The sequence below is a fragment of the Psilocybe cubensis genome, chromosome 5 (assembly GCF_017499595.1).
Source record: "Psilocybe cubensis strain MGC-MH-2018 chromosome 5, whole genome shotgun sequence".
Classification (NCBI taxonomy): domain Eukaryota; kingdom Fungi; phylum Basidiomycota; class Agaricomycetes; order Agaricales; family Agrocybaceae; genus Psilocybe; species Psilocybe cubensis.
Genome location: NC_063003.1, coordinates 1,037,710 through 1,059,403, shown reverse-complemented (window position 1 = coordinate 1,059,403; position 21,694 = coordinate 1,037,710). Strand labels below are relative to the sequence as shown.

General features: G+C 45.1%; 8 protein-coding genes across 8 annotated transcripts; 6 read left to right on the top strand and 2 right to left on the bottom strand.

The window, feature by feature from the left end:
• Nucleotides 1-141: 141 nt before the first annotated feature.
• Nucleotides 142-2,178, bottom strand: JR316_0005819 (RNA helicase required for poly(A+) mRNA export; the record flags this gene model as incomplete). The annotated part of the gene is made up of 12 exons (XM_047891573.1): nt 142-165; nt 222-512; nt 584-715; nt 788-1,031; nt 1,097-1,194; nt 1,244-1,432; nt 1,487-1,589; nt 1,641-1,733; nt 1,790-1,863; nt 1,923-1,963; nt 2,015-2,071; nt 2,133-2,178. The coding sequence occupies 12 exons, from the start codon at nt 2,176-2,178 to the stop codon at nt 142-144; spliced, it is 1,392 nt and encodes a 463-aa protein (XP_047748922.1).
• Nucleotides 2,179-2,450: 272 nt separating this feature from the next.
• On the top strand, nt 2,451-3,443 carry JR316_0005818 (Nicotinamide mononucleotide adenylyltransferase; the record flags this gene model as incomplete). Its single annotated transcript, XM_047891572.1, has 1 exon — nt 2,451-3,443. The coding sequence occupies one exon, from the start codon at nt 2,451-2,453 to the stop codon at nt 3,441-3,443; it is 993 nt and encodes a 330-aa protein (XP_047748921.1).
• A 2,539-nt stretch (nt 3,444-5,982) lies between these two features.
• Nucleotides 5,983-6,948, top strand: JR316_0005817 (Proline-specific permease; the record flags this gene model as incomplete). The annotated part of the gene is made up of 7 exons (XM_047891571.1): nt 5,983-5,994; nt 6,051-6,193; nt 6,251-6,353; nt 6,421-6,471; nt 6,537-6,554; nt 6,613-6,668; nt 6,711-6,948. 7 exons carry the CDS (start codon nt 5,983-5,985, stop codon nt 6,946-6,948), a joined length of 621 nt encoding a protein of 206 aa, XP_047748920.1.
• Nucleotides 6,949-7,614: 666 nt separating this feature from the next.
• JR316_0005816 (uncharacterized protein) lies at nt 7,615-8,071 on the top strand (the record flags this gene model as incomplete). Its single annotated transcript, XM_047891570.1, has 4 exons — nt 7,615-7,618; nt 7,686-7,771; nt 7,846-7,889; nt 7,960-8,071. The coding sequence occupies 4 exons, from the start codon at nt 7,615-7,617 to the stop codon at nt 8,069-8,071; spliced, it is 246 nt and encodes an 81-aa protein (XP_047748919.1).
• Nucleotides 8,072-8,935: 864 nt separating this feature from the next.
• JR316_0005815 (putative amino-acid permease) lies at nt 8,936-12,351 on the top strand (the record flags this gene model as incomplete). The annotated part of the gene is made up of 17 exons (XM_047891569.1): nt 8,936-9,111; nt 9,165-9,209; nt 9,869-9,936; nt 9,998-10,019; nt 10,077-10,160; nt 10,226-10,256; nt 10,325-10,467; nt 10,525-10,627; nt 10,693-10,743; nt 10,805-10,925; nt 11,022-11,201; nt 11,255-11,433; nt 11,500-11,576; nt 11,643-11,739; nt 11,819-11,906; nt 11,974-12,059; nt 12,226-12,351. 17 exons carry the CDS (start codon nt 8,936-8,938, stop codon nt 12,349-12,351), a joined length of 1,677 nt encoding a protein of 558 aa, XP_047748918.1.
• Nucleotides 12,352-14,266: 1,915 nt separating this feature from the next.
• JR316_0005814 (Protein psi1) lies at nt 14,267-15,852 on the top strand (the record flags this gene model as incomplete). The annotated part of the gene is made up of 5 exons (XM_047891568.1): nt 14,267-14,431; nt 14,485-14,556; nt 14,626-15,092; nt 15,151-15,726; nt 15,786-15,852. The coding sequence occupies 5 exons, from the start codon at nt 14,267-14,269 to the stop codon at nt 15,850-15,852; spliced, it is 1,347 nt and encodes a 448-aa protein (XP_047748917.1).
• Nucleotides 15,853-16,139: 287 nt separating this feature from the next.
• On the bottom strand, nt 16,140-17,827 carry JR316_0005813 (uncharacterized protein; the record flags this gene model as incomplete). Its single annotated transcript, XM_047891567.1, has 7 exons — nt 16,140-16,431; nt 16,498-16,521; nt 16,594-17,015; nt 17,083-17,387; nt 17,440-17,481; nt 17,531-17,575; nt 17,626-17,827. The coding sequence occupies 7 exons, from the start codon at nt 17,825-17,827 to the stop codon at nt 16,140-16,142; spliced, it is 1,332 nt and encodes a 443-aa protein (XP_047748916.1).
• A 1,006-nt stretch (nt 17,828-18,833) lies between these two features.
• JR316_0005812 (Dehydrogenase str4) lies at nt 18,834-21,683 on the top strand (the record flags this gene model as incomplete). The annotated part of the gene is made up of 15 exons (XM_047891566.1): nt 18,834-19,077; nt 19,132-19,210; nt 19,263-19,390; nt 19,452-19,469; nt 19,519-19,540; nt 19,597-19,680; nt 19,731-19,938; nt 20,157-20,266; nt 20,321-20,345; nt 20,408-20,650; nt 20,718-20,858; nt 20,956-21,014; nt 21,080-21,148; nt 21,223-21,550; nt 21,609-21,683. 15 exons carry the CDS (start codon nt 18,834-18,836, stop codon nt 21,681-21,683), a joined length of 1,833 nt encoding a protein of 610 aa, XP_047748915.1.
• Between the last annotated feature and the right edge of the window lie 11 nt (nt 21,684-21,694).

The window sequence follows — 21,694 nt, the reverse complement described above, 5'->3', positions numbered from 1 at the left end:
TTTTCTTCAACTCTTGACCTGACTAAGATTACACCAGGGTTCGGTGCCGACTCGTAAGTTCACGATTGTGAAGCTATGCAACATGTGTATCATTATCCTCTTGTCATATCGTATATAAGTGGTTGGCTGCAAGCCAAATGACTATTTCAATGCTGCTTTCATTTTCTAGGGTAGGGTACGTCAGCATACATAATAGATCAAAACACGAATACGATACGTACTGCTTCCATCTCATCCAAGTCATTTGTCTCTATACGCATGATCTTCTTGCCCAGGGCTTTCTCGATTTGTTCCATCTGGAGCCACGTCTTCTTGTCGTGTACAAAATTGATGGATATGCCCCTACGTCCAAAGCGACCTGTCCTACCTATACGATGAATATAGGTCTCAATATCGGGTCGCTCGTCACCCCCTTTGACGCGCTCGTTCATAAGTGGAAGATCATAATTGACGACCATGTTGACCTGCATGATGTCAATTCCTCGGGCGATGACGTTCGTGGTGATGAGGACCTAGAGATACAGTTTTAGTTGCAATTAAATTTTGATTTGTGGAAAGAGGAAAAATGTGGGGGAGTACGCACTTTGTCACGACCTTCCCTGAAACGATCAATAATAGCATCACGCTCCGAAGCGTCTTTGGCGCCGTGTAAGGATGCTACCTTATGTCCTTCTGCCGTCATTCTCTGCGAAATCCTGTCTGCAGTATGACGATGCTGTATGAGGTAAGGGAATGCAATGTTATAAACAAATTTCTCATAAATATAATAACGAAACAAATGTCGAACCTGTGTGAAAATGATACTCTGGCCAATGGTCAGAAGCTGGTATAGTGACACAAGAATGTCGTATTTATGCTCTTCATTTTTGCAGTCCATGTAAAACTGCCTGATGGTGTCAACGCTGAGTTCTTCTTTCTGCAGTTCGATCTTGTTGGCGTTGGGGGCGAATTTAGAGGCGAAGGCGCGAACGTTGTCAGGGAAGGTGGCAGAGAAGAGGATGATTTGGATGGGTTGGCGTCTAGGGAGAGAGCTGGAACGCGCACATACAGTCAATACTGAGCAAGGATGATTCGTATTTACGTAGAATGTGCATACTTTTTTACTCGAAGTGTCTGATCGCCCAATCCGTCTTGATCAAGCATGTTGTCGGCTTCATCGAGCACGAACACTTTGACATGGCTCACGTCGAGAACCTAGAAATGGGTCAAGTACGAATCCTAAACAAGCGTTGACACTGCGCACCTTCCGCCTCATCAGATCCATCATAGTTCCCGGCGTACCAACGATAATTTGGGCAGTGATATTGGTAGCATCTTTAGGAAGATTGTCTTTGATCGCGTATTCCGTCTGAACACTAGTGAATTTGCCCATGGCAGTGACGACAGACATGATCTGTCGGGCAAGCTCTCGCGATGGAGCCAAGCATAGAGCCTATGGACAGGATTGGACATGTCATATAACCCAGCAACAGTTACGATAACGTACTTGAGGCTTGTGTAGATTGTAATCTACACGACTGAGCATGGTAAGGACGAAGGCAGCAGTCTTGCCTGTCCCTGACTGTGATTGACCGATCATGTTTGTCGGTCTTATTTCCAGAAGTCAGTAACTGCCTGCTAAAGGAGAGAATGGGACTGACGGATCAGATAGAAGTAGTGGCAAAGCTCTCTCTTGAATCTTTGATGGTTGATCGAAGCCCATAGCCAAAAGACCTTTCAAAAGTTCCTCTTTCCTGCGCAACTGGGTTAAGCATGGTGGTTTCTGCTGAATATTGAATGTGCAACTAACAATCCAAGCTCTTCGAAGGATTTTACGCTGTAGAGCGGAGAATTTGGATCAACCTGTTGGTCTGCAAGGGTGACCTGTGGGGTAAGATTTGAGTATTTAAGTAACCAGATGCAACATGATTTGATCTTCGCACCATAACTTCGAAGGTCGAAGTCAACAGCTCGCTAGTGGTCTCTATTCTGCGTGTTCAGGGCGTTCAAGAATCTAGTGAACATTCTTACTTACTCTGTTTTTCTGCAGGCTCCTCATCCTTCTTCGGTGAAGCTGGCGTAGTGGAAACAGCTGATATTCGATATTTGATACGTCACTACAAACGCGTCAATATGCAGCAATTCGGGCTTACATGGGGTGATGAAACCATCTTCGTCTTTGGACAATGAAATGGACATGGTGGATGTGGATAGTCAGTAAGAGAGTGCTATTGAACTTGAAATGGATTTTGGCGATCATTATCGTCGGTTGTAACCGAAGTATTCATAATCTAATCTTATCTTGCCAGTTCGCTTGTATTTCCATGAACCGAAACCGCTTCAAGGATCGACCCTGACAGTAATGCTCCACCACCAACTCTGATCATCGTCGACGCGATTTGTGGGTCTTATTCGACGCCTGGACGGTATTCGTCGTTTGCGACCAAAATCGGTCATCTCTCGCTTACAGCATGCAGGTGGAAGACTTCGATCATGAAGTGGCAGGAAGCTCTCAGGCCGAGGCCATGATGGCCACCGTTCGTCGTACAGCACCCCAGCTTCTTCAGCGGCTCCAGCAAGGACTCTCTACTCTGGAGCTGGTCTCCATACCACATTCAACATGGCCTCTTCCTCGTACCAAAGTACTACGCCAATACGACGCCAAGCATCCTTTGAGAATTTCAATACTGGATTCGTCATTCAACCCTCCAACTCTTGCCCATCTTGCTCTAGCAAACTCGCGGCGTTCTCAAGGCACGAATACGAATAATGGAAACGGGGAAACTCCTTCCTACGATGCAAAACTCTTGCTACTATCTGTCAAGAACGCAGACAAGACTCTCAAACCAGGGGACGCGACATACGAACAACGACTCGAAATGATGACCCTGCTTGCGTCAAGTGTGACGAGAGACGCTGAGCAACCATCGACTCGACCTACGCCATTGCAAGACGCAAATGTCGCTATAGCTATCATCGACGAACCGACATTTGTAGGAAAGTCAGACGCATTGCTAGCCTTTCTTCAACACAGATTTGCTTCAATCCCTCCACCGACTCCCACACCAGAGGGCATAGAACTTACGTTCTTGGTTGGTCACGATACTCTCGAACGCCTGTTCTCCCGACGTTATTATTCCTCTGAAGAGGCTATGATGGCGTCGCTGCGTAAATTCTTATCCCCAGCCCCGGAAGGCGACAACTCGCGCATCGTAAGCGCACGGAGAGACATTGCATCTCAGTCATTAGGAGAAGACACCATGTCTCTTGCCAAAGAATTCATTGACTCTGGAAAAATTGCCACCATTGATTTAGGCGATGAAATTAGTAAATACAGCTCGACGACGGTCCGTCGTTCCCTTGGAAGCCTGGGATGGGGCCACGACAGTCTTTGGCGTAAACTGGTTACAGGAGACGTCGCAGATTACATTGTTGCACAGCACTTATACGAAGTGCAGTCATGAAGGTTACGTTGCTTTACAAGTCCATCGGTCATGCCCGTGAGGGGTTGAAATCATTATCACCATACCGTCCTTGGAGGACACCCATATTTTCTTTACAGAAATATATGATACCGCAACTCCTTCTCCAACCTATCTCCGACTATTATACCTGATCCATGAGGACTAGTCACTAAACATTATCATAAGGACTTCACCGCTTTCTTTGATGTCGAAACCCCAATTCAGTGAATACCAATATGCCGTCTATGTGAACTTGTGAAGTTCTGCACTATCTACTCAAGATATCACCCAAGGGACAAAGGGTGTTATAGTACCGATATCTTGTCAGTTTAACTGCCCGAGTCACTAATTACATTGATTATCACAAATCCACGGAGTTTTGACCACTTCTTCGCGAACCTTTTCCGAGGAATGTCTTGCGAGGCATGCGAATTGTTCGTATGGAATTCAATGTAATACAGATCTTATTGTGGGTGTTCACAACCTTCGTCCCAATCATAAAATTTTTAGGTGTCTGCCGGATGTTTTATCTTTCTGGGTACAGCCCCTGACGGAGATTAAAACGGATCATGAATAACTAACCTCAGGACAACAGACAACAGGGTGAGAGACTCCGAGAGCTTGACATGCTCCATACTCTAATACGCCATTTTTTTCTTTGGTTCCTTTACTCCCCATCTTTCTCGGGTAACATTCTAAGTTTAACTTTGTGCTCTGTTATCGTGTTTTGCTTTCTCCCCATTCTGCGCTTCGCATCACTCGAGATGGACATAGAGGAGGCTTGTTCCTCGGTGTCCTATCGCGCGCCTGGCTGCCCCAAACTGGTGTGCCAATTCTCAGGAACTGTCTGAGGCATTAGACTTCAATCTCACAGAATCAGAAACTACGGGGGATAACTGCTATCTCTGTTGATTCCCGTGCTTTAGAGCGCATAGCGTCCACCCATGCAAGAATACTGTCGGGATGGCACACGGCACCCAAGAACACGAGTGCATTCCGCACCCCACTGCGCGCTAATAGCATCTGTCAAAATGGGGCTATCTTTGACGTTATCTCTATTGGGTCACTATTTTCGCTCGGCCGTTTGCATTGTGTTCTATGATTTCAATCTAAACATCCGCGCTGTCGGGGCAGCACTACAGAATAGGCATCTTTCAAGTCATTATAACAGCCCACGACGCCCGAAGGATTTGATCTTTCATTCCTTCCTTTCTACCTTTCCATTCCCGTATCCCACGCACTACCCGTCCATGGAACAGCTTGAACTGCGCAACAGGGTCCGAACCGTCAGTCCTGCCACAAACTCATCCACTTCACCGCTGGGGCAAAGTGCAAGTGGTCGACCACTTCGATCCAATAGTCACAATTCAAGAAGACCCATATTCGACGCAGCAAAAATACGGATAGAGAAGTATCAGGAAAGGTTTGCCTTCAATCTGTTTTAAAGTCTCCTTTCCTGCAGAATCTAATACGGTTGTTTACTGAAGATGGGGCGAGATCGGACAAGAGCTTCCGCCTCAAATCAATCGAAGGTGTGCGTTGTACCCAACACGTTGTGTCCTTGTATACTCACTTGCTTTATTTTCTGATGATCAGACATAGTAAGTGGGAAAATTACACCAACTTGTGGCATATTTGCATGGTGTTCAATTCTTTTTGCACGAAGTCAGTGTCATATCAATAGGCGAGTTTCCTCCCTTCATCGGATCCCGAAACTGGTTTGACCTCATTATTGGGGATGTAGGTGGTGTCATTGGGTGAGGCGGATCATATATTCGTTAATTTTGACAGAGGCCATTAGCTGAATTTTTACCAAAATTAGGACTGGCCTATACATTGGAACCGCAACGGGTATTTTTAGTCGCTTAATGGATTGTTCACTAGCGGACCCACATCTTACTGTTCTGTAGCGTTGCGTCATGCTGGTCCTGTTGGCACACTTTTGGTTCGTTACAATCGTCATATTTTTGAATTACTATGGTGAAAGAAATCTAGGGTTATATAATAACTGGGACAGTTGTTTGGTCTGTCGTAAGCCTGTTCTTTTTCGGCGGACAAAAGTACCTTTTAAAAGCTGTGAAAAACTAGGTGATATCCATCGGAGAGATAGTCGCTTTTTTGCAAGTTTAACGTTCCCTTTCGAACACTCACTACCACTAACTATATACCTAGGCCCAATGTAGGTGGTCCAGTTGGACTTGCAGGACTATATGTTGATCCTGCTCTGGGTTTCGCACTGGGTATTCCATGTTGTCAGATGTTACAAAACCATACATGCGCTGACTCGTGTACTCAGGTTGGAACGCATGGTATAACTGGTAGGTTGTTTTTGCTTACTGTGATGGCCAACGAATAACTATGTATTTTTAGGGCAATAATTTTACCGACAGAACTGAGTGCCGCAGCGATACTTTTTAATGGTTTTTTTCCCAATGCGAGCGCTGAGTCTATACAGTACGTGTGTTTCCTCGTGGAAGGCTCAATCGTAATGTGATTCTGAACCGTTGTGTTCCTTTCCAGTAATATCAACCTTATAACCATGAGCATAATGGTGAGCTTGCAGAGCATCGAAGCCGATCGCACACATTAATGACATTTTCTGTTTAGCTCGTCCTTGCAATCGGTATCAATTGCTTCGGGTCTCGGGCGTATGGCGAGGCAGAGTTTGCCTTTAGCTGTTTCAAGATTCTTACCATTGTATCTCTCATAATTACGGGAATCATTCTTGACCTGGGAGGCGGAACAGGAGGGTGTGTAATTGTCACGAAATTGTTGATTGATTTTGTTTTCGTTCATAATCTGAATAGGTTTATTGGCTTCAAAAACTGGAGAGATCCAGGCCCGTTCGTGGAATGGAGAGCGAAGGGTTCCCTCGGCAAGTTCTTGGGTGTATGGTCTTCAATGAGTCAGGTATGCTTTCTTTTCATCGTGCAAAATCCTTTTGGACGATTTACAGTAACATGTGACGTCTCTGTAGGCCGTTTTTGCATTTTTTGGGACCGAAATTCCCGGTGTCGCTGCTGGAGAGGTATATACCTTTTTTCTTCCGATTTCCATTCACAGACAAAAAATACGAATTTTGTCTCTACCCAGGTGCAGAACCCGGCAAAGGTATATAATCTCTACTCGGTTATAAAAGTTAAGTTTTCTTTTCTGAATAGCAACTTAGAATATTCCTCGCGCAGTGAATCGCGTCTGGATACGAATGCAAGTGGTCTGTTTTGCGTGAGCTGAGATTTTATGACCTGAGATCATGTTGTTCATTAGAACCCTGTTTTATGTCCTGGCAGTCTTTGTGGCAGGACTGTTGGTCAGGTCTGACGATCCTAGGCTCACAGGACCGACCACAGGGAGTCCTGGTCACACCCTTGTTCTATCTTCGCCCTTTGTCATCGCCATGGAATATTCGCATCTCAAACACTTAGAGCATATCTGCAACGCAGCGTTCGTAATATCTGCGTTCAGTGCCGCTACTTCAGATGGTCAGTATATCTACTACGACTAAATCTTGTAATCTAACTGGATCCTTTGGAAAGTATACATCTCTAGTCGATTCCTGTACTATCTTTCAAGATGTGGTCATGCCCCACGATTTTGTGCTGCAATCTATCACAGCAAACGCAAAAAAACAGTCATTCCATGGGTTGGAATTCTCGTATCTGCATGCATCGCACTGTTAGCCTTTATGTCCGTATCTCAGACGAGTGCCGAGGAAGTGAGTTTTGTCAAGATTCTTATGATCAAGTGCCCTGTGTACTCACTTCTCGACTTCATGCATAGATATTCCATTGGCTCTCATCTCTGAACAGCACGACTGCCTTGCTGTCATGGATTGGCATGCTTTTTACATACCTTCGGTGAGAATATTTAAATGGTTTGAATTGCTTCGTAGAATGACATTGACCCGGTGGTTTCCTGATTATAGTTGGTATCAAGGGACTATCGCTAAGGAAAAGGATTTCAAGGATTTCAAGCAAACTCACCAAGAACTGTACAAAAACAGATATCGCATGCAGCCATGGGTAAGTTGCCTCGTGGACCTACTGTGATCCCGTGCCGATTTGCTTTACATGATCGCGTGGTATAGATAGCAATTTATGCTTTTGTGATGTGCGTGCTTATCCTAATCTTTAATGGTTGGTTCGTTTTTACACGTCCTGGGCCCTGGAGAATGGGTAAGTAGCTCGTTGCAACACGCAAACTGTTTTAGGGACCAGCTCACGACCCAGGTATTTTATGCAGCTCGGGAACTAGACGATATACCTGTAGAGTCCGACCCAGATATAGGAAACTGGGTGCCGACTTTTGTTTCATCTTATCTCGCCATTGTAAGTGTTGATATTCATTTATGACCTATTATAAAAGATTAATGTATTCACGACGTTCTTTGTAAATAAAACAGCCTTTTTTCTTACTAGCCATCCTAGGGTATAAGTTGATATTCAGGTCAATAATTTGTTTTTGTTTTCATTATTATCAAGGTTTTCTTCGTTGACCTTGAGATTATGACTTCCAGGACCAAAATGGTCACTCTTCGCGAAATGCGCTTTGACAGAGGTTATATTCATGACGATGGCGAGGAAATACCCACGACCCGTTGGAGTAGGCTCCTAGCAGTGCTTTTCTGAGATCTGCTATATCGATGCACAATTTTATTTCGAACGCCGAACACAAACCTACTAGCTTTACTTGTTGATGTCCACAAGTGTGCTGGGCTAAATCAAATAAAATAACAACATCCAAGATGGACAAGTTGAACCTGACTAAGTTGCTGCCACTGATGAATTTTTCTTTAATTATTCATATCCGTTATATACTTAGATCGGGAAGCCTTAAACGACGTTCAAGCTATCGTTATCGTAATGAATTTCTGTAACTCGGCCACGGCGGTCGAACCTTTTTGGAGCTCACTACTCAGCCGCACTAAAACCGCGACAGGAGCAAAGACTCCTTTCTCTTCTTTACATAGTCACTGACTTTGATTGAAGTGGACTATTATCGACATACTGATCAGTCACTGGCACTGATCAGAATAATAACCCACACAACTTCGGCCCAAACTTGGATTACAAATCAAAAGACCAGAGCCTCTCTATCTATCTCAAGCACGCAATAGATTTCTGCATCGTACTTGAAATTATTACTAAATCAAGCCTTGCTAACACATGCTCCATCGACAACTTTCATCGCAATCCAAATTGCGCGCCAATAGCACCTATCAAGAGGTGCTGATCATAAGCGCCATAACCTCTGCCTGACATCAATCTAAACGTCCATCACACGGTTGGGACCTGAGCGCTGAGCATGAGAAAGGATCCCGCAGTTAGAGTTAAGTGAGATTTCAACTTGAAGGGTACTTCAAGTTGTGTCTCAAGTTGTGTCAACAATTCCCATAGCCGCTGCAGGCTTGGGAGACTGATGATAATCCCAGCCTTATCTCACCTCTTTCCCCCCTTCCCCTTTCCCTAGTTATCCAGCTCTATTAATCGGCTATGGAGCAGTTCCAGCTACGTAGTAGGGCCAGCAATGGTCCACCTACTTTGCCTTCGGAGTATGAAGTGAATGGTCACACGATTCGGTCCAACAATGATATCCACAACGCAACAATGAACAAATTCAGTGCATCATTGGATGCCGCAAGACTTCGGCTGGAGAAGTATCAACAAAGGTTTATTGATTCCGTTTATTTTTTCCAATTTAACTCATTTATTTTTCTTGGAGATGGAGTGAGATCGGAGAAGAGCTACCACCACAAATCAATCGAAGGTATGTAATTACTTACACCGCGACTGTTAAGCGAAGTTGCTTACTACGTATGCGATTTATTGGTCGTGATTAGACACAGTGAGTAAAGCACAGCCTGCTAAAACTCTTTTCCAAGGCTCACTTGCTTGGCGACGTCACGACAGTCAGTGTCATCTCAATAGGTATGTACCCTTTTCAGAACGCCGAAAAATGGCGATCTTATTGACCAGAAATGCAGGTGGAGTCATCGGGTGAGGTGCATTGTGGTTTCAAGTTTTACAGGTGGTTTAGGCTACCTCAATTTTAACAAACTAGGACTGGTCTATTCATCGGGAGTGCGACAGGTATTACAGCAGCTTTATGGATCGTTCGGTAGTTCTGATTCTATATCTTACCCTTCAATAGCATTGCATAATGCTGGGCCAGTGGGCTTACTGTTGGCAAGTTACATTCACCCCAACTCACGCTTTTCTGTTGGTTGACTGAATTACTAGTAGGGATACGCAATAACTGGGAGCGTTGTGTGGTCTGTGGTGTGTCCAGACATTTTCTTTGTTTATGGAGGGCATATTGATTCATAGGGCCTAGGTTACATCAATTGGAGAGATTGTAGCCTTTTTGTTGAGCCTTATCTATTTCCTCTTAATTATCATTGCCGGTGACCAGATATGATCAATAAGGCCCAACGTTGGAGGACCTGTTGGACTTGCAGGATTATATGTTGATCCCGCATTGGGATTTGCCCTAGGTATTCTAAGCTGCCAATTTTGATGGTGCTAAAATCATTTTGCTGACTTGATCCTACTCAGGCTGGAACGCTTGGTATAGCTGGTATGTGAAGCTCACTGCTTTACGATGTCACCCCGTATTCTTCTGTTATATCTGCAGGGCGATAATCTTGCCGACCGAATTGAGTGCCGCAACGATACTATTTAATGGATTTTTCCCTAACGGTAGCGCTGAGTCCATAAAGTGAGCGAGTCTGTAATCTTCTCAGATGTAATGCGATTATGGAACCCTGCTCTCATTCTTTCCAGTACTATCAACCTCATAACAATAAGCGTATTCGTGAGTTTATACGACCTTGAATCCATTCAAATTCGATCGCAGACGTTAATGGATCTTTTTTTGGTTAGCTCGTCCTTGCCATTGGTATTAACTGCTTCGGGTCTCGGGCGTATGGAGAGGCAGAGTTTTCCTTTAGCTGTTTCAAGATTCTTACCGTTGTTTCGCTCGTACTTGGAGGAATAATCCTCGATCTAGGCGGTGGAACAGAAGGGTATGCAGAATTGTATACTTACGCGTTATTTTCATCGAGTTGTTCACGTTAACTTAGGTTTATTGGCCTCAAGAATTGGAGAAATCCTGGGCCTTTTGTAGAATTTAGAGCCAAAGGAACCCTCGGCAGGTTTTTGGGCGTCTGGTCTTCGATGATTCAGGTAGTGTCTATATTTATACTTTCAATCTTGTTGGTTGAGAGTAATTTGTAACGTTCAACTTGTAGGCAGTCTTTGCTTTTTCTGGAACCGAGATTCCTGGTGTCGCTGCTGGAGAGGTAAAGCCCTTTTTTCTGCGTTTGAACTTCCGACTTACGAAAATGGTATGAATTTACACAGGTACAAAATCCGGCAAAGGTAATCCAAGTCACTTCAGTTTTGGCACTCACGTTTCCTTTGTTGAACATATCTTCAGAACATCCCTCGTGCGGTGAATCGCGTTTGGATACGAATGCAAGTGGTCTGTTCCACATGATGAACTAAGCTTTCCTGACCGCATATTATGGCATTCATACTCATAGAACCCTCTTTTATGTCTTGGCTGTCTTTGTGGCAGGACTGTTGGTTAGGTCTGACGACCCTAGGCTCACAGGACCGACAATAGGGAGTCCTGGACACACCCTTGTTCTATCTTCGCCCTTTGTCATTGCCATGCAAAATGCACGTCTCAAACACCTGGAGCATATTTACAACGCAGCTTTCGTTATTTCTGCCTTTAGTGCCGCAACTTCAGATGGTCGGTGCATTCACTATAATTGAAAAATGTATTTCAAATTCATCCTTTGTCAGTGTATATCTCTAGCCGATTCCTGTACTATCTTGCAAGGTGTGGCCACGCTCCGCGATTCTGTGCCGCAATTTTTCGGAATGAAGCAAATAAGACAATTATTCCATGGGTTGGAATTCTTGCATCTGCTTGTTTTGCATTGATGGCGTTCATGTCTTTGTCTCGAACAAGAGCTGAGGAAGTGAGTTTTGTCAAGATTCTTATGAATAAGTTCCCTGTGTACTTACTTCTCGACTTCATTGCATAGATTTTCCATTGGCTCTCATCTCTGAACAGCACGACTGCCTTGCTGTCATGGATTGGCATGCTTTTTACATACCTTCGGTGAGAATTTGAATGGGTTGAATTGCTTCGCACGAATCTATTGACCTAGTAATTTCACGATTATAGTTGGTATCAAGGGACTATTGCTGCGGAGAAGAAAGACAAAGATTTCAAGCAAACTCACCAAGAGCTGTACAAGAACAGATATCGCATGCAACCATGGGTAAGTTGCCTCGTGTATCTCACCGTCATTCCGTTCCGATTCGCCTCACACGAATCATCATGATGATCGCGTGCTGTAGATTGCAATTTATGCTTTTGTTATGTGTGTGCTTATCCTGATCTTTAACGGGTGGTTTGTTTTCACACGTCCTGGTCCCTGGAGGATGGGTAAGCATCTCATTGTAATACGGACATTAATTTAGAGACCTGTTTACGAGTTACATACGTTGTGCAGCTCGGGAATTAGAAGATAATTCTCTCGAGAACGACCCAGCAATAGGGAACTGGGTGCCGGCCTTTGTTTCATCTTATCTCACCATTGTGAGTGACGATATTTATCCCTGCCCTATTACGAAAGATCGTGTATTCACGGCACTGATGTCAATAAACCAGCCTGTTTTCTTACTAGCCATCTTAGGCTATAAGTTGATATTCAGGTCAATAATTTGTTGTCATTGTTATTAAAATTCTTTTCGTTTACCTTAAGATCATGATTTTCAGAACCAAAATGGTCACACTTCACGAAATGCGCTTCGAAAGAGGCCGTATCCCTGAAATCCATGAGGAAGAACCCACGACCCGTTGGAGTAGACTCCTAGCAGTGCTTTTCTGAGACTTGCCATAACACCTTCCACAACCCTTCCGATTGTAATTGTAGACACTTTTTATGTGCATAGACCTCGCAATGGGTTATAGCGAACTTCGATCGCAATAACCATGCGGAACGTTACACCAGGGGAAAATGAAGGCGGCAGGAAAGTGGAGTGCAATGTGCGTGATGATCTAGGAGCGTAGCTGGGCTCAAATACGGACATGCTTACTCGGGAGGGTGCTGTACCATTGTGCGTTCAGTACGAAATTCACGAAAAGCTGCCGATGGATAGAATTGGCTGAACACTACCATTGGTATGTACGATGCTATCGCCTAATTACTACCACTGCGATCTATGAGATGAATCAATCAAAGATAATCGACGTACAGTTGCCCAAAGGTACTTTCTTGTCCATGCGTAATAAAATTTGGTGTCGGTTGGCGGGCATCTGAACTGCGCATTTCTTATCGCGACATGCTTCTTTTATCGTGCTAAAGGTCGCCGAGTAGCTCGCATAGTTGCCTGTCTTTACGGAATAAATGGAAGTCCTCAATTTTCGTAAGTTGAGAGGCTTGACAGGGATAAACGAATTGATTACACTCACTGCGCTTGAGCCTGCAGGAGGTTAAGGTTGCCACAATACGACAGACGGGGCTAAAGAAAGCTCGAAGGTTATCGCGCTAACCAAGCCTAAGAGTATGCAATGAGGCAGGACCGGAAGCAGGCGTTAAGGGCCCAAATTCGGTTACTTCATGAAATCGGCCGCGACATAGCTTCAAAGAAAGCCTATGCATCACGGTGCGGTATTCATTGTTATCACGATGTAATGAATCGCAACAGATTGACTGGTTATCAGTTACAGCTACGTAGTAAGGCATGCCCTTTTTAAGCGATGGGGTGCAAATGTTCAAGGAGGCCGGTCACTGATTGCACTCAAGAGTCAGTGCAGCGATAGCGCGATGTAGATATCCCAACTTGAACGTCGGAATAGTTCGGGAGGGCCAGAGTAAGTTCGAAACGTGTTGATACTGTTGAAAAATCGAGGCGATTCGGAGAGAAAGGGAGGATGAAGGACATCGCTTCGACTCAGAAGATAACGGCCGAGGAGGCAAAAACCACGCAACTTCTTCGGCCGCGTTGTAACAAAAACTGTCCCCCTTTGAAAGGTGGATGTAATTGTCTGAGAGAAGAAGGTTGATATCTTCTTTCCTTGCTCTTAGGAGGATATCCTTAAAATACGGGAAGAAACAAAATACGACTCGGACGTGATTGTGAATCTGTGATAGTGGAGGAGTAAGAGGTCGGAGATCAATGGGGAAAGTAACTTGTTTGATAAGCATGTTGACCCAACTTTATCCATCTCTTTCTTCTTTCCACTGCCATGATGACATGCTAAGTCTTAAAATGTCTTTGACCCCTTACTATCAATACCTAACGAGTACTACTTTCTCGGAGGACGAATTTGAAGCAATCACAACCTGCTGCAAGACTTGCCAACTCTGAATGCAACACAATGAACTTCAATTAACTTTCGACATATGTACGGTTGTAAGCACATTAAATTTGGGGTCCATCGAATTGTGGGCAGGAAACCGAAGGAATGCTTCATACCGGGACTTTGCGCATCTGGCCTCGTTTGCTACCAGACGAGGGGTATACCTGGTCAAACCGTTAGTGCGTTTGCATCTATCGTTGTACTTTTTCTTTGCCGTTTCTTCGCATAAATCGATTGCGCGTCCTTCTTCATTCCCGCTTTATGCCATTACGAACACCACGAGGCCAGCTCTGAGGACTGGCTTTCCCTGTGGGCTCATGAATGAGAACTTCGGAAGTTCATTTATATCTGTCCTAGATCTTGTGGGCACCTGATGCTTGCGCGATCTTTATTATAACTCTGCCACTCTCTAGAGCCGACATAAGGATTTGGATGTATAAATGGGAGGTCGAGGGAACGTCGACCGTGTCAATGATTTGCCGCCGCCCTTCGTTAAGGGTCTAACTCTCCTCATGCTTACCATGTCCGTACAAGACGCTTACCGCATCCTGGAAATCTTCGAAGATGCCAATTCAGATGAAATCAAACACGCCTACAGGATTACGGTACTGATTTTCTCAGAGTCCCTGGAAACGAGGATATGTTCATCGCCCTTTAGGCTTTGAAGTGGCACCCAGATCGTCAACATAATGCCCACGATAAGGAGACATCGACGAGGCATTTCCTTGAGGTATGATCGGACCCGATCTCCGTTTCTCTCTCATTTATTCTCATTTACAAAACTTTTTTCTTCTTACAGGTAACAAATGCTTATAGGACTCTCGTGCGAGAAGGTTTCGTGAAGCCTAAGCCTAACTATTCAACCATGGCCAAGGACCGTACCCCCCAAGTACCCCGCCCCCCTCCACTGGCCCACCAAACCAGCAGCGACTCTTCTGTTGTTTCACTGGATTCCTTCATTCACTTGGTGGCTTCAAGTGATGAATCGCATACGACGGCCCCTCCCAGTAACCGTGAAAGTCTTCGCTCATCTTGGAAGCAAGGTGTCCGTGAACCTGTGGAAACTCTAGCCTCTCACTACCGTAATCTCCCCAACCGCCCTCACACGTTTTACGAAGCGCCCACAAAAGGAGCTGGTACAGGGCCTGCCCTGTATCGACCAACCACTCCCTTCACTCCCATTCCACGTAACCCAGAGCCCATCAAAGTACGAGCACCACAGTCGAAATCATCCAAACCACCAAAAGTCAATGGGTCTCCTCGAAGGTGAGCAATAATTTCAATTGGCTATCTCTTTCTTCAGCATCTCACTCAGTCTTCATAGTTCCCATCTTCATCTCAATAATTACCCCTACCGAAGTCAAGCATACCACAACCATGCCACACCCCCATACTCAATACCTCTCGTCTCTATTGGTCTTGGTTCAGCCGGTGAATGGGTTTACTCTCTAGCAATCAGCCTGGAAGAGCTCTTCACTGGAAAGCATTTCCGATTCGGTATCTCTCGCGCGTACTTGTCGGGCAAAGCCAAAAGCGTGGTCATTGAAATCGACATTCCGTCGGGGTGTCGGCCGGGCACCCGCATCCTCTGCCGCAACGTCGGCCACGAGTGGAAGCCTGGTGTGTTCCAGGACATTGCATTCATCATCGAAGAGGCGCCGCACGAGAGGTTTGTGCGGTTATATGACGATCTTGTCATGGACGTTCGGCTGCCATGGGTGGATAGTCTACGTCGTCAGGGAGGGAAAGTCCCCTTCATGGGCATTGATGGTCGTAGCTTGATCATACAAATCGACTATCCGAGGGACAAGAAGTTGAATGGGCGTAGCATCATCAAGGGCGCCGGTATGCCCATCAGAGAGCAGGGCAAAATTGTTGGCAGAGGAGACTTGATCATTCAGTGAGTACACAGCTCTTTCTAATTCGGAAGAGTCGTGTTTCTAATAGATTTTTTGGCAGGTGGGAGATTCTTCCTCCTAAGACCAAGATTCTTCACTTTGTGAGGAGATTATGGGGAGGGAATTAATACCCCTCCCAGACCAGAAATCACTATCCTTATCATTCTTCGCGACTTGTACATGTATCTTCAACGAATCCAAATAGACTTCAATTGTATAATATGTAGCATTAGTAGATTAGATAGAAACTTAGGCTTAGTATGCTGACTACAATACTGTATATGTACATATGTGTATGCCGCCCTAAAATGAAAATGCTATGATTGCCGTCAAACAGACTACACGGTCTCCAAAAAGCGAGAGCCTCTGGGCTGCGGAGAAGTCAGCATAAGCACAGGTACAGATTCAATCACCGTCAATGCGAAGGCGGAGGCTTGGACGGCGCACGTTGACGAAAGGCGTCACGGGGCACGGTGAGGTGGTATGAGTAGCTGGGTTCTTCGTCAATCGAAATTGTTTCTTGTACCTCCTCAATTAAAGGTGCAATGGGCGTCTTGCGACCGTCGGTAGATGCCAATACCGAGGTGCTTTCTAAATCTCGGGTGTGTTGCTCGCTCTCTACGTCATTGTGTATGGGCGTTCTGTCATCCATCTGTGGCTTGTGGTGGTTGTCCAGGGCTGTGACGATTGACCACGCTGGAGCTAGCCTGTGAACGAATTCATAAAAGTCAGGGTAAAGTAGTAAACAAGAGGAAGATTAACGTTTAACGCACGCGACCAGGATCGCCGCAATCTGGCTATGAGCAGAGTAACGTAGACAAAGAAGGTCAGCGCCAACGGATCTTAACAGGAACAAGGAACAGCGTTACCCGAACGACCAGTCCGAGTTCTCGTCATGGACACAATTTCTGGCGACTTGGACTTCGGAAGAGACTAATAATAGCAAGGATATTAAGAAGGCAACGAAGTTGGAGATGATGACCATGATCCGGCCTTTATCCTGCGGTAATTTATCCCGCCACGTTAGCGGCAAGTCGAGCCTGGATGGTGACCTGGACAAAACAGGGTGCACGGACGGAGAGCTGCTATAAACGAGGAGGACCCCCCATATTAAGGTGATCGCGAGGTTGAAGAGAAGCCAGAGTGGCCAAATAATATACTGTCCGTGATTAATCTTTTGTACAGAAAAAAGCCTTCCAAATAGTACTACGATAGTACTCGGAATACAGGCTTTTTGGTAGTACTCAGGGTCAGTGAACAGTGTAATAGTCCAAGCCCACTGCAAAGCCACCTAGCCATGAAAGAAAAAAATTAGTAGGTTTTTCGTAAGTGTCGAAATGTTACGAAGGTTTACTTACTTGAGTGAGCAAGGCAAGAGACAATACTAGACGTTGTCGATGTACTTTATTCTTCGGTAAATTTGTCAAGGGCTCAGCATCATTTGACAACGTTCGCCCCTCCTCTCCAAAGATGAGCGCTGGGAGCTCTGGATCGCCTGCAGGTCGCCATACGGTGCACATTGGCGCCACAGCCAAAGAAACAATTGAGGAAAATGTGGCAAAATTCAGAACCAAAGTGGCATGGTATATTGAAAGTTGTCGGTTCCGCTTTTGAATTAGTGCAGGAATTGTGACAGAAGCAGTTAGAATAGCTGCTGTCCATGCTAAGAAAGAGAAGTGTTAGACCATGCTGGACGAAGCTGAATGGTAACCTACCTCCTTGGGTTGATTCCTCAGGGGATACTGCGACAAGTATGGCTTTGCTCAGATCAGTGTTAAGTTCAAACCGTAGCATACATTGACAAACCTTGTAGTATACTTGATAACCAAAATGCTGTCCGAACGCCAACCCCTATACAATTTTAAGTTGTTCGTTAATTCTTGACTACAAATCGGAGGCACCTGCGAGGTCTGCGTTGGGACAAATCCCATGACAATGTTGAGCAGTATCCGCAGCACAATACAGAACCCACAAAAAGGAACTTGAGAGAAGGGTTGAATTGTCGATCTTCACGTCCAGGGACTGAGAAAAGCTTTGCGCTAATTGTACTTCGAGGGTCCGGTTGGCTGAAACGGGGAATACATTGGAAAGGCCGCATTCCATGGTGTGTTAATGCAACGTTGCTTCAACAGCCTTGTTTAAAAAGCGCGTCAATAAATTGATGGTCTTAAAATGACTTGCTCGTTATCATGGCTGTGTAAGTTGCAAATTGACGTACTTATGACACGGAAAAGCAATGCTTAGCATCGTATTAGCGCCGATATTGGGATCTTGCTTGTTCATATTCATGCAAATGTTATAGCTACTGTAAGATATTCCAGTCAAGGGGAGTGAAATGATACGTACAAGGCTGGTGGGTACCCCGGATTACTAGGATTACTAAAGGGGTTGTTCATGTTCAATGTTGATAGAGATAATTCAATCCCAGAGCCAATTGGTTCTTGTAAGTTGTAATTATAGAGTGTACCTGGAGTATCCAAAGATAGAACCGCAGAGTTGGAGATATGTTGGCGTTCAAATTGTGATATTCCGGAGCCATTGCTCTGAATATTTGAAAACCGCCGCGGCCAATAGCGCCAACTTGAGCGCCAGAACATTCCGTCGTGGATTGTGACGTGACCACCCGTGTTCACATGATCGTTCGATGGCGGCTGATCATGATGCTGTGTTATGTATCGTGACAATCTGAATTGAATGATCACAACTACAACTTAACATGGCTTGGCACTTTTCGCTTTGAGTTGCATCTGTTTCTTCACACACCATGTTGACACCATGTAAACCTCGAAGATATGTTTGTCATCGACCTGGGCCATTGGCAAGTACAGAAATATGAACATCACACCTGAAGTCCAACTCCGTGTCTCCAGTTGTAAAATAACAAGAAATCCAAAAATTTACATCATTTGCCAATTTGTCTTTGCAGATGTGTTCAATGGACCAGACTTATCCCGGCTTACCCAGGCAGTCCACATCATATCACAGGCATGATGAATGTGATTATACTAGAAGTGTCCGCCGATCTTCTTTTAGCTATTTTATTCAACATTTCCCCACCGACGTTACCCCCTGACCCCGCATATAACTAGGTCGTTCTCAAGACCTTGCGATGAGTGTGTCATTTCCAACCCGAACAATCGTTCTAGCAGGGGCAGTACTCTTACTTCTGAAGCGGGTACCAACATCTGGAAAGTTTGGGACTCAGAGAAATAAAATCATCCTAGTATCATCAATTGTCATGGGTCTTCTCATTCGTCATCTGTTCCCCGGTACGAACAAGAAATATATCACCAACCCAACCAAGGTCGTGGGGAAGGACACAGAAGAATACGACTTCATTATTGTTGGCGGCGGTGAGTTAAAACAATACATTCATCGTGCTCTTTGCTTACAAAATGACACTACAGGTACAGCAGGATGCGTACTAGCGGCGCGGCTCTCTGAGGATCCTTCTGTAAAGGTTCTGCTCTTAGAATCAGGGGTTAGGTGTGTTGTTAGTTGGGATTATGCTTATCTTCAATTCACGCGTTTCTATCAGTGGAAAGAGTCTGATTTTAACGCGTATCCCTGTCGGTTTCTCTATGCTATTTGGTTCGAAGAATGTTTACAATCTCTATACTGAGCCACAAGCTGGAGCCCAAGGGAAGAAGAAGTATTGGCCTAGAGGTGCGTATTAGAGATTTGAAAATAATGGAGCAATTGAGTTGAATGCATTAATTTGGAATAGGTAAGATGTTGGGAGGATGTGAGTCGCAATCTCTATATCCTTTTGTCAATCTTAATAATGATTGTAGGTTCTTCTATCAACGCTCAGATGTACGTCTAATTCCTTGCAACTTATAACTGTTCTACAACTGACATATTCACCCTAGGGCACAATATGGTTCACCTGGAGATTTCGATCAGTGGGGAAAGATTATTAAAGATGAAGCATGGGCGTGGCAGAATTTCAGTCGGTGAGCATGTTCGTTACCTCTACTCCAATTCTCGTTCATAGCGCCGGCAGTTACTTCAAGAAATTTGAGAAATACGTCGACGATCCTGAATATCCAGACGTGACCAGCGCCGTCAAAGGGACCGACGGACCTGTGCGCGTCGGTTACTTCAGTTCAATTTGCCAAAACTCGAAAGACTTCATCACGGCCTGTACGAAAATCGGAATTCCGTACAATCGCGACTTCAACACGACTGAAGGAACAAGGGGTGTGAACAGGGTAAGTGGACTTGCTGCTCGTTTCGTTCTTCGCTGACTATCGTTTCAAGATCAGTATGTGTATCATGGTATAAAAGTGAAAAGGGAAGCTCAATTGTCTAAATAGTGACCTATATCGACGAAACACGCACACGAGTTTCCTCTGAGTCTGCATATCTGACGGACGACGTTTTGGCACGGCCAAACTTGAAAGTTGTCCTTCATGCTTCCGTCACGAAGGTCATAACCGAGAAAGTAGGGGAGGAGATCAAAGCCACGGGTGTTGAATTTGCTAAGGGCAAGGATGCTCGTCGTTACACTGTGCGCTCGAAACGAGATGTCATATTGGCGTAAGTGGTGTTGAGCTCTTCCATTTTGACACACAAGCTCAGAATTTGATGTAGTGCCGGAGCTGTTCATTCGCCCCATGTGCGTAGAGTCCAATGGCTGATGCTACGCCAATCCATTCTAATTTTTTGATTTTCTGGAAGATTCTTTTGCTGTCCGGTATAGGTCCGGCGGAACATCTGCAAGAGGTCAAGATTCCTGTGGCGCACAATCTTCCTGGCGTCGGATCGAACCTCATCGACCATCCAGTCGTCGACGTTTACTTCAAAACCAAGGCCAATGACTCGCCCAAACATGTAAAGCCACATGGAATTTTGGAAGTCTTCAAACTGGTGGGATCCACATTCCAGTACTTGACATCACAAAGAGGGCCTTTGACGTCGAACGTAGGTTTCATACTATGTGTGATCTCAACGAAACGCGTACTCATCAAGCCTTGCATCCTTTCTTCAGTTCGGTGAATCTGCGGCGTTCTGTCGTAGCGACGACCCAGGATTGTTCCCTGAAAGTGAATTCCCAGTGAAACTTGCGGACAGCACCTCGCATTTGGACTCGCCTGATTTGGAGATATTTTCCACTCCCATAGCTTACAAGGTTCGATCTCTCATCATATATGCACACACAGAATGCAATACACTTGCGATTTCATTTCCTTCCGATTATGACAAAGAGAAACTCACATGTCGGTTAGGAACACGGGCAGACCATGTTTCCGATGCACACCTTTTCCCTGCACGTGTGTTTGCTGCGGTAGGCAATTTGTATTATGCGATATTGAACGCCAGAAGTCACCTTTGTATCGTCATCTTCTTTAGACCTATGAGTAAAGGCACTTTGCGGCTAAGGTCAGCAGACCCTTTCGCAGACCCTGTGATGGATCCCAAGTACGTTAACATCACTGCAAAATGTGTAATTTTAATATCTGACGTATTTCTACGGTTTACCTTTTAAACGTTAGATATCTAAGCGCTCAGGAAGACGTTGAAAGATTAAAGCGCGGCATCAAGCTTATCCTCAAGATAAGCAAACAGGAGCCTCTTGCACAGAGGCTTGATCTAAATGATCCCAGCCCCCTTCTCGATAGCAAGTTGGACCAGAAGTCCGATGCTGAACTTGAAGAGGTTGTTCGAGAGCGCGTTGAGACCTTGTATCACCCAGCGAGCACCTGCCGAATGGCGCCTCTTGAAGATGGTGGCGTTGTTGACTCGAGTTTGCGAGTGTATGGGATCAAAGGATTGAGGGTGTGCGATGCATCCATTTTCCCTGAAATTGTATCTGGACATACGGTTCGTATTCATGATTCTTGTTTGAAATGGTGTTTCGCTCAACGGGTTTTACGTGTAGGCGGGCGCTGTCCTGGCTAGCGCCGAGCACCTCGCCGATATTATCAAAGCTGAGATGAAGTCCTCTAAGGCTTGAACCCAGGAAAT